This window comes from Scylla paramamosain, chromosome 2 (genome assembly GCF_035594125.1).
Source record: "Scylla paramamosain isolate STU-SP2022 chromosome 2, ASM3559412v1, whole genome shotgun sequence".
Taxonomy (NCBI): Eukaryota; Metazoa; Arthropoda; class Malacostraca; order Decapoda; family Portunidae; genus Scylla; species Scylla paramamosain.
In genome coordinates, this window is record NC_087152.1 from 12,324,997 (window position 1) to 12,336,913 (window position 11,917).

The 11,917-nt window shown below is 37.6% G+C and overlaps 1 protein-coding gene across 2 annotated transcripts in view; it reads left to right on the forward strand.

Annotated features, from left to right (window-relative positions):
• LOC135110162 (carboxy-terminal domain RNA polymerase II polypeptide A small phosphatase 1-like) overlaps positions 1-11,577 on the forward strand; it is a 59,390-nt gene extending 47,813 nt beyond the window's left edge. For both annotated transcript variants that reach the window (XM_064022147.1, XM_064022139.1), the window contains exons 2-5: positions 4,517-4,768; positions 5,271-5,420; positions 6,215-6,400; positions 7,734-11,577. In XM_064022147.1, coding sequence (XP_063878217.1) covers positions 4,526-4,768; positions 5,271-5,420; positions 6,215-6,400; positions 7,734-8,045 — 891 coding nt within the window. In that variant the 5' untranslated portion in view covers positions 4,517-4,525 and the 3' untranslated portion in view covers positions 8,046-11,577. The remainder of the gene's footprint in view (positions 1-4,516; positions 4,769-5,270; positions 5,421-6,214; positions 6,401-7,733) is intronic.
• Positions 11,578-11,917: the final 340 nt, after the last annotated feature.

Consider the following 11,917-nt stretch of genomic DNA (forward strand, 5'->3'; position numbering starts at 1 on the left):
TCTCTCTCTCTCTCTCTCTCTCTCTCTCTCTCTCTCTCTCTCTCTCTCTCTCTCTCTCTCACCTATCTATCTGTCTGTCTGGCTGACTGGCTGGCTGGCTGGCTGGCTGGCTCAACCCTCTCTACCTTCCCTCTCTCCCGTCATCCCTCCCTCCATCCCTTCCTGTCTGGCTGAATACGAGTACAGCCTCCCTCCCTCTATCACATTACCTTCCTCTCTGACCAACTCTTCATTGCCCTTGTATGATCGCCAACCCCTACACACTACACCACACACACACACACACACACACGCGCGCGTAAGATAACACTCAGCCGTACCTAATCCCCGTGTAATTTTAAAGTGTTTTATTCTCTCTTGTTTTCTAAGGCCGCAGGGATGATTGGGCGGTATCTCATGCGTGTTTTAGTTATTGTGTGTATATCGTGGATTGTGTAGGGTATTTGATTGTCTTATGTGTAGGACTATTGATCTAGGTTCATTTTAAGCCTTACTCTGCCGGGCGCTTTTTGTTCCAAACTGATAAACGTGAGTCGTGTTAGTATCTTGTCGCCAGAAGGAACAGTTCCATCAGCAACATACGGCGCAGCATCTGATGTGTAAGGCATTGTAAAGAAGAAGCCTGTTGAGATTAGTTGAAACGTTTGTGCATACGGATCTGAAAGTGAGCGAGATTACATACTGCGCACCTTTTCGATTGATTTTATTTATTTATTTATTTATTTTTTTTCAACTTCGTTTCTTGTTGATTCAGTGAACGTACGAAGATTTATGAGGGGAGATGTTACTTCTTTGCTTTGTGTGGTTCACTTTTTTTTATAAGTTTTATATGGAAACGTGATGAAAACATGTCATGCTCTCTCTCTCTCTCTCTCTCTCTCTCTTTTTTTTTTTTTTTTTTTTTTTTAAACAAAATTTACATCAGGCTTAAAACAACACGTTTTTTATGCTGTTATTTGAAAAGCCTATACTTAAATGTAAGGAAGAAAATATATACAAAAAGTAAACTCATCCTACTACTCGTATATATATATATAGACATGATTAACACAGCACTAGTGTGGGGGGTTGTGTTTTACGCCACCTGTGTGCAGCCACTTTCACTTGCTGGAGTGTCATTGTCTGTGTATCACTCGTGGCTGCCGTAAACACATTCCACAGTCTGGAGGTTCTAGCTGTGTAAGAGCGCTGGTGCTGCCTCGAGTAAGATCGAGGCACTTGCACCAGCATGTCATTGGAGGTGGTGGTCCTGGACTCCCTCTGGACAGCTCGTGGTGGGAGCCTTATCGAGCTGAGATGAGGGACCTCCAGAACCCGGGCCTTGTGCTGGACCACCAGCGCCGACACGTCCCGCCGATGCTCCAGCGACGTGACTCCGGTCTGCTCCTCCTGCTGCTGCTGCTGTCCGTCTCTCTCTCTCTCTCTCTCTCTCTCTCTCTCTCTCTCTCTCTCTCTCTCTCTCTCTCTCTCTCTCTCTCTCTCTCTCTCTCTCTCTCTCTCTCTCTCTCTCTCTCTCTCTCTCTCTCTCTCTCTCTCTCTCTCTCTCTCTCTCTCTCTCTCTCTACTCTCACACACACACACACACACACACACACACACACACACACACACACACACACACACACACACACACACACACACACACACACACACACACACACACACATCAATAAGATAATGATACAAAGGTAAACCATTGTACATATATTGAGTAATGCTTTTATCTTTATCACCTCTATGACTTATAAAATTGTGTTCTAGTGTTTTTGCAAAGAGTGGAAGGTATGATTTATTGAATGCCCAGGGGTAGTTTTATTTTGTTAAAGGGAGAGAGAGAGAGAGAGAGAGAGAGAGAGAGAGAGAGAGAGAGAGAGAGAGAGAGAGAAAAACTTTGCTGTGAGAGGAAGATCCATAACAAAGAAAAATTAATGAGATGGCATAAAAACATTAATTATGGAGGAAGAGACAGGAAGAGGGAATACAGACAAGAACCAACCTGCTGTGTGCCTCACTGAGCTGCTTCCACTGTGCTGTATGAGGGGACCTTGAGTCTTCACTATGTAGGAGTGTTTGGGAATAGTTTGACCACCTGGAACACATTGTGTTTAAGTGTTATCCTTAAAATGAGTGTGTAAAGGAGAGCATTCTCAAACATTTTGGCATTCCATCTCAACTTTCAACAGGCTGTAGTGAAATTTATTGTGGTTTGCTAAGGATTTTCATGATTCCTTGCATACTTTAACAAGGATTTCACACCATGAATGGGAAAAAAACACATAATAAAACCCAGAGTAATTATATCTACATGGCCTCTCAAAATGGTATATTTATAAGAGTACAAAATGTCTCAAAACACAAGTCCAAGACCTGTTTGGGCAATGTCGCATAAGTTTCATTAATTTTTAGACTCATTAAACTTCAATATGATGTTTCACACAATCAGGGTGTTGAAAATCATTTGGAGTTACTCACCTCTTGGAATTTAATGTTCTTTTGCTTTCCTTTAACTAACAATGAAATATTTCTTGGAGTTTGGATATTGTCTGTAGTTCTGAATGAGTCAGGTAAACAATGATTTTTGAGAAAATTCAGGACAGTTTTCCTCCTCTTTCGTTTCTTATTTATTTATTTGTTCATTTATTCATACATACATTAATTTAGTTATTTATTTGTATAATCTTATCTTTTTATTCATATATTATTTCTTAAGCAATTAGGACTTGCTAGAGAAGACTATCAAAAGGAAAGCAGACAATCAGAGCAGTCTCATTTTGATCATGGTGGTAGAGTTGTAAGAATTAATTTCAGAGAGATAATGAATGCTATCAAATTCTTGTCTGTAAGTGCCCAGGAATAATTTTAGAGGTATGCTGTACAGTTAAGAAATAACAGAGTATCAGAAATTTGTCATGTAGTTAAAATAGCCATCTCATAACACAAGGTCCTCGAGTGTGGGTCAACTTTGCCTAGCATCAGGGCTAAATTCTTGAGCACAATGGAAGCACTGTGATATCTAAATGTGGCATCATGTGTTCACTCATTACATGGTATTTGTGTGGAAGTGACCTCTGTGGTGCTGCTCGTGGCATAGCAGGCTTCTCAGGTCTGAGGCTGTAATCATAATCTTGAGTGCACTGAAGGGGAGAAATTCCTTAATGACAAAACTCTCTCTCTCTCTCTCTCTCTCTCTCTCTCTCTCTCTCTCTCTCTCTCTCTCTCTCTCTCTCTCTCTCTCTCTCTCTCTCTCTCTCTCTCTCTCTCTCTCTCTCTCTCTCTCTCTCTCTCTCTCTCTCTCTCTCTCTCTCTCTCTCTCTCTGACACAGCCAGATAATTAGTGTGATTCATATTCATCATGAGATTAGAGCACATTAGAAATACTGATCCTTGCCATTGTATGAAGGATGGTTTACTCAAGTAGCAAAAATGTCACTTAAGGCAGAATCAGTAGACTAAACTCAGGATGTGAAAGACTGCTGAAAGGAAACATTGCTTCACTGGTAGAGGAGACTGATTAAGATAATATAATGATTTGGCAATAATAAAACATTTGGATGATTACCAATATCTCATCACAGTAAATAACATTAATCTTGCTATGGTCATCTTTGTTCACATTCAGAGCAATGTAAAAAAGAAATGTTTTTGTAGGGAGAGAGAGAGAGAGGGTGCATTTTGTCTCTTCTAGGCCACGGAACTACTAAAGGAACTAGAAAAAAGTTTAAAATTCACAAGTGGTAGGAAAAATTGTCAAGCACTTAAAGAGTTAATGATGAAACATAACTATTAAGATAGGTTAAAAATAATCTAATTTTTTATTAAAATCATCATAATGTGATTTATTTAGTCCCTTCTTTTATTTTTCTTGCCACCTCAGTATATATTGATGTTCTGGTCCTTATTACCCAGTGTGTGTTTTTGTTGTGTAGCAGCAAACTTGGCTGAGCAACTACTTGCTGTCAGACAGGTTTGGTGTGGGTTGCATGGCAGGTGCAGCGGGAAGCAAGGCACAGTGACAGCTGAAGCAAAACACTGCAGTTGTCTGTGTTTAGGTAGTGTGTAGTTTTAGGCAAGTGTAATCCTCAAACCATACAGAGAAGTTGCTATAGGTTCTCAAAATATTGCAGGTAGAACGATGATATATATAGGTATTGTTTAAGATGAATTTAGTATATCTGCCAAAATAAATCTACTAACAACTAAAAACACTGTCATGTGTACCCATTTATTTTAAACAGTATCATTTTTGTCATAATACAATTTGGCAATAAGAAAAATCATGCTGACATATTTTCATCTTTAGATTACATGTTAAAGTATCATAAACACTGAAATTGATATAAAATGTATTGATGTATAAAGAAATATTAATGAAACCCTGCCAAAGTAAAGATTTTGAGACTGGATCATAAACTTCTTTTTTTGGTGTTTGGTAAGATGTTATAATGATAACCTGAATTATAATGCACTGCTTCAAATTAAGGTATCCATATGCTAAGTAATGAATTTCTTCTTACAGGGAGTCAAAATGGGAAAAAAACCTAAGAAGAGTATCCTGCGCACCCTGTTCTGTTGCTGTGTATCAGGGGAAAATGACAACAGCAGTACAGGGAATGGAGTCTGTATCTCTGAAGATGTCCCACCCTACAACCTTATCCCCCCTCCCACGGGGCCACAGCGGCATCTCCTGCCACCTGTCAGTCATCGAGACATGCATAAGATATGCATGGTTATTGATCTCGATGAGACTCTTGTACATTCATCGTTTAAGGTATGCAACAGATTGAATAAATTTATGAATGATATCATGTGTAGCTGCTTGATGTGTATATCAGTATTAACAAACAAGAGCAAGCTTATGAAGAACTGTATTTACTCTTATTCTTATAAAAAATATTGTACGTGGATTTTATCATTCGTAGTCAAGTTTACACAGGGAAAGTACATGATTTTTGATTGAAGGAAAATTACTTTTAGTCTTGGATTGATTTATGGTTCTAGCAGTAACCAACGATTCTTACTGTGTGTAAAAAGCTCATGTTGAGAACATGGCAAAACACACACACACACACACACACACACACACACACACACACACACACACACACACACACACACACACACACACACACACACACACACACACAGTCTATAATTTTAATGCTCAGTATTTCTAGTTGTATTCATATCTTAATATTGTTTATGATAACATAATCTTTAGTCACTATCCATTCATATTTTAATAAAACCTTATTTTTTTTCTCTTATTGCAGCCAATCAGTAATGCTGACTTTATAGTTCCTGTCGAAATAGATGGAACCATCCACCAAGTGTATGTATTAAAGCGACCATTTGTGGATGACTTCCTACAGAAGATGGGAGAGCTGTATGAGTGTGTACTATTTACAGCTAGTCTAGCTAAGGTGAGATTTTTTCCCATGTCATTGTATGAATTTTTTTGGAGGACAAGATGTATGTCATAACTCTGTATATTGTGTTATGTAAACTTATCTCTTATTTGTAATATCAAAATTAAAATCATCATCATTGGCATTCAGGATTTGCAACTTGGATGAATGCAGAAAAGTACATTTTTAATGTTAATGAAGCCAGTTAGGTTTCTTCTGCTTGGAACAAAATCCTTCATGCTGAAAGTGTTGGTAGTGATAACACCCAAATATCACCACCATCATAAAAGTTCTAGGTGCTTTGATGATCCAGATAGAGTTAGGAAAGGGTTGTCACAGTTGGCATCTTATTTTCTCCCTGTTACTGATCACAGAGCACACTTGGAACCCAACTCAACAGAACATGGAAAAACATGTTTCAGATATGATTGATTAATTTATAATTACATAAGAAGTATACTTTTTTAGGGGTGACTGTAATTGCATCTGTCAGTAGCATCTGGTGTTATCTATATTATTATGAAATTTTAATTTTGCGTGTAGTGTGTGCTATTGAATTCTTTACAATTTTTTAATGTGATACATCATCTAATCCTAGTGTTTTATTTATTCACATATTTTTATTAATTTATTTTTCAAGACTACCTAGTTTATATTCCAAGATGAGTTTGTATACAGTTGTGTACTTGATCTTGCAAAATATGTTTGGTGTATCTACGACTTGATGAGGTGTCCTTCATTAAACTTGTAGCCATTTATCTTTGTTTGTAGAGGTGCCTTATATCAGTTCCATTTTGTTTGGTTTTCAGTATGCTGATCCTGTAGCAAACCTTCTGGACAAATGGGGAGTGTTTCGAGCCCGTTTGTTCCGAGAATCCTGTGTCTTCCACCGAGGCAATTATGTCAAGGATTTAAGTCGTTTAGGCCGAGATCTTCATAAAGTTGTCATAATGGACAATTCACCTGCATCATACATCTTCCATCCTGACAATGCTGTAAGTGCAATATATTGTTTGTTTCCCTTTTGATTCATGTATTATAGTAGAGAAGTAGCAGATCCAAGGGTTCCGAGGATGGAGATGATCTGAAGTGGAAGTTTTTTGAGTAGTCAGTTTACCTTTTGTCTTAAGAACATCATGGGTGGTGTGTTCTTTTCTCCATCTGTGATGCCAAAGCTCATACTACTTAATGATTAATTTGTTGTGTTGATAAATGATTTATTTTTATGTGTCACTTGTTAGAAACACTGAACCATGTTGATGATGCCCAAGCTTTTCATAAATGGCACAGCAGTCATCTTGAATAACATTTTGCTTGCTCAAATATGCCATTCTTTCCTTCTCTCTAAATTTTACTAATCTTTTGTTCTTTTTTATCTGATAGTTCTCTTCAGTCACCTTGGATTGTATTACATCAATATTTCTTCCTGTTTAACATGAGTACAAATGTATACCTTGCTTTAATGGTTTACCACTCAATACTATATCAACACTATACCTTCCATCTGTGACACACCACCCTTCTCTTTATATGCAATCAATTCAAAATTCTTACTTTACCCTTTAGATGTTGGACTTCTCAAGCCTAATAGAGTTACCAGATCTGAGTTTGAAATATAATTTCAAAAGACACCATTGACAAAAGAGGGAGTTATTGAATAGGTATTCACCTTTTTATTGCCTGTTATTTTACTTTTGGTAATTAAAATTGCACTGGGTTACTGAAATAAAATAAGTGCCATAGCTATTGTCTGCAGTGAGAGTTCTCTGTGACTGAATTTTTCAGTCTTCCAGACTCTACAACTAGTGCTGGATTGTCACCAAACAATTACTAAGTCTTGCATTTGCACACACAAAAAAATATTCATATAGACTTTTGTCACATAGATGTTTGTAGTCACCTAAAATTATCTGTTTCATCCAGCAATTGCTCACTTATAGAATTCCAAAATTCTAAAATGAGCTTCCTCTTCTGTCCACATCACTTTTTCAAGTTCAGTTCACATGAATCACTGCTCTACCCTTCCAAGCCATTCTTAACCATAATGCTCTCTCTCTCTCTCTCTCTCTCTCTCTCTCTCTCTCTCTCTCTCTCTCTCTCTCTCTCTCTCTCTCTCTCTCTCTCTCTCTCTCTCTCTCTCTCTCTCTCTCTCTCTCTCTCTCTCTCTCTCTCTCTCTCTCTCTCTCTCTCTCTCTCTCTCTCTCTCTCTCTCTCTCTCTCTCTCTCTCTCTCTCTCTCTCTCTCTCTCAAATATTGCACATGTACCATATGTTATTTAGAGGACCATGCAGAAATCCTGTAATATTATTTTTTTTTCCTTTTCTACAGGTTCCTGTTTCATCATGGTTTGATGATATGAGTGATTCAGAGTTAATGGACCTTGTACCTTTCCTGGAAACCTTGAGCAAAGTGGATAATGTGTACAGTGTGCTACGGAACTGCAACAATCCTTTAAATTCACAAACTCCAACACAGCAGCAGCAAGGGGGTCAGGTTCTTACCCAGATAAGCCAGGGACCCATGACTCAAGTTCAACCATCGCCTCCACCCTTAATATCCCAGCAGCATCAGCAAGACCAGCAACAGCAGCAGCAGCAATACCAGAAGGACTACGAGGAAAGCAAGGATGGACCATCATGAGGGCAGGGAGCAGTGACCAGGCAGGACATGCCAGAAGAGATAGCATGCTCATAAAGTGAGCTCTCTTCCCTCCTGTCGTGGCCCAAACCTCCTAACCCCCATTCAACCACTGCCCACCTAAACAGATACCCCTGTTCTCCAAGCTAGCTTGCCTTCCATGTGGTCAGGGTACTCAGGGCTGGAGACATCCACAATGCATCTCTAGAACTGAATAAAACTGAGGAAGCTACCATTGTTGTACAGCAACAAGCCCAGACATTGAGGAAGATTGACTGGTGTCAAACAGCCAGTTATGTCAGAGCTAGTTGGGGATGAAAGTGGGGCAATGAGAACTTAGATGACTTTCCATTAGGGTGATGTCTGTGTCATCAAGATGGATTCAAAACAGTGATTAGGTGACAACCAGTGGTGCAGACAATCTGTGTCTAATGTCTGAGCATACCTTCCTTCACCATCCCATTATTTCATCAGTTTCTAGCATTTGATGCCAGCAGTACATGATGAAATAATTCTTGTGTAAATGTGCTGAGCAGAAGACTTAGCAGGGTTTACCAGACAAGTGCCAAGATGAGACTCCCACTCAGTGTCATCATATCATGGAATGATGTATAATAGAGCAGTCATAATTTCAACTGTATGATGTTATGCAGCTGCTATTTTTAATAATTTTTACCTAAGATATATAGAGGCATATTTGTGTGCTTTACTATTTTCGGAACAAAAAAATTTGTGTGCCAATGCCGAGTTTTCCCATATCTTTATTTCCCATTTGATGGTAGGCATTCTGCTATCATTGCTTTGATATTCTTTCTAGGTTTCTAGGATACCTCAATAATGCCTAACCTCCATTCTTGCTTAGTTTCTCTTTTCGTTCTGTTAGAGTAGCTATCACAGCGTTTATGCTAAGTTATGGTGGGTGATTGGGGATACTAATTTTTCTGAAACGGGAAGGGGCGGGTCCAAGTGTCTGCTGAAACTAGCTGTTGCACCATTTTCACCGCCAAGAACTGAACAGTGCTATCACATTTTGAGTGACAGTGATAATAATAACAATAATAATGATAATCCAGGCAGCAGGTCACGTGCATAATTTACTGACAAGTGAACGTCCAGTAGCAAACATGGCCTTTCTTCCTGCAAAGCTATCTTTTTGTCCATAAATCTTGTTACATAGGTGTAGCATATATATATATACTTATATATATGTAGATAGATAGGTAGATAGGTAGATAGAAGCATTTTATATATTATAATGTGATTTATTGTATTTTTATCAATTTTCTTAGCTATTTACATGACAACTGTAATTGGGCTTTTTGCAATTTTCATAAACTTTTCATATAATGTCTGAGGTCTAGCCTATGGCATGTAATTTCTACAATATCCACTGTCAGTAGTATCCACGCTATATCTTTTTTTAGGAATACATTGGTGCTTTAAAAGTAACTGTTTTCTGTGATAATGGGCAAAATCATGAACAACTAATGGGAGGATGTCATGTCATTTGAAAGTTCATTTCAATAATCAGGCTGTTAAGTGATGAATACTTCATGAAGGAAACATACAGGAAATATCTTGACTTAATTTAAATATATGAATTTTTTTACTAACACCTCTCAGTCAAAATTTTGATTTGATGATAATGAAGACATAATGAATAGAACTGTGTCAGTCTTTCAGTCTTTCATCAGGATCTATTGGAGTGGTGCGTGCAGTCCTCCCACTGAGCTACATAACCAGGGGACAGACACGTGGTGCTACTTTGTGGCTTCCTGTGTCTTGTGGGAAATCAGAGGGGTCCTAAATGTTTGAAGCATGTCAGTAATTTTGCTAATTTAAAGAAGAGAAAATTGTGTAAGACATAGATGCAACCTCTTGCCTAAAGTTTACCTCTTTCATTCTTCACCCATTACAACGAGTGCCGTGATCTGCTGACCTCATGTTCCGTGTCCTACCTGCCCAACCCCAGATATTACAATATAATTTTCTGTCCACACCAGAAGACCTACACCAGCAGTCATCACCCACCCCCTCAAACCTTGTACCACCAGCAAAATACTTATTGCTAAATTTGTAAGCTGCTTTGAGCTTGCTTGCTTGTTTTATAGAATAATTTTATATCACTACAGTAGCAAGTAAACAGATATCTTTTCAAGTTTATGGTTGACTTCATACATGAAAAGTATGCCAATCAAATTTTGCAATTATGTGCATGTCTTGTATTGCCCTTGGGTGGGTAGTGTCTTGTGAGTGACTGGACTGGCTGTGGATGGAGTCGTACATACACATTGTTGTTGACCGATGCTCTTGTGTAAATAGACTCAAGAACAGTACTCAGCTGTAGACCCTGCTGTATAAATTATGCAGCATTGGTGTCTGTAGCATATATTGTAGGAACTTTTCTCAATATGTACAGTACAGTGGCCTTATTATTGTTAATGGTTAAACACTATGTTTTTTACTGAAATGGATTCTTTAGAGATTAGACTATATATAAATAATGAATATCTTTAATAATATCCGTGCAACATAGTGGAAGTGATTGCTTCCTTGAGTAGCTCCTTTTTATGGTGGTTGAAATGATGATAGGAAGTATTTTTATTTTTTCTGTTGTAAAGGAGCAGTTTTATTAAATATGTTACAAAGCATTTATTGAGAATGTAAGAGATTGTCTTTGAAGTTTGGTTGATCAATCAAAATGTTTAATGTTAATTGCGGGTTAAAATTAGAACATTGATTGAAGAAATATTCGAGTTTTGGAACAGGGGCAGAAGATACTGCTTTTAGTGATCTGTCAGGTGTTAAGTTTGCATTACATCTGTATCTGAAATCTCATCCAGATGAATCATTTGTGCAGTCTGGGTGCTTTTTGACTAAATGTGTGTTATTGGAACAGAAACCAGTGTTCTCCTTCATAATATTACATAATATAGCTTTAATGAAATAAGACTCATCATTATCTGCTTGTTATTCTAAGCATAATTAAGTTATTGTTTTTTGTAATCATAGAACATCAGAATTAAATTTAAATGGGCTGTGCATGAGAGAATTTTATGTAATATTGATGTTTATTTTATATTTGTTTTATTATTATTGAAATTGATATATTTATTTGATTATTATTTTGGTGTTAGCTGAATTTTTTATTAATTTATTTTTTGTGTGTGTGTCTTCTATCACTGATAATCTACATCATGATTTTTTCTTATATTTTCCAATACTTCTGGCAGTAGTGATCATGTCTTCCTCAGTATAGTGTGTTGTAAGTGCCCTTGTTTCACAGCTCGATATTATTGTGTCAGGCTCAAGCTTCAACGCAGTCACCCGGGATCAAAATTAACCACAGGGTGTTTCCCTTATTTCTTGCCTTATTGTAACAAATATCAACAGTGTCATATAAAAAATGTTGGTCACAAGATGTTTTATACTGATGAATGAAAGAAGATTATTTACTGTACAAAGTGATTTTTAGAAAAATACTTCACCCGAGACACAAGTCTACATGTAAAGGAAATAAATTTGTTTAATATTATGTATTTTTGTCTCTGATACAGCAGCCTCACTTTTCCATATTACCACAAGAGGTAGTGTGCTCTCAAATGGTGAGGCTTATGATCTCATTTTCACAAGGTTACTAAATGTAGCAGTAAGAACTTTGCCCAGCGGTAAACCTGACCGGCTCAGAAGAGAAAATAAATTAGTGATCTGTGTCATCTTTGCAGTAGCTACACTAGTTTTCACATTTTTCAACTCTGGGGCTGTATGGGTGGAGGGGACGAATCTTTATTGAACCACTGAGTAAAGGTCAGCTGTGCAGGTCTTTATTTTATCTCTTTTTTTTTTTTTTTTTATAAAAAAAAATATGGGAATGG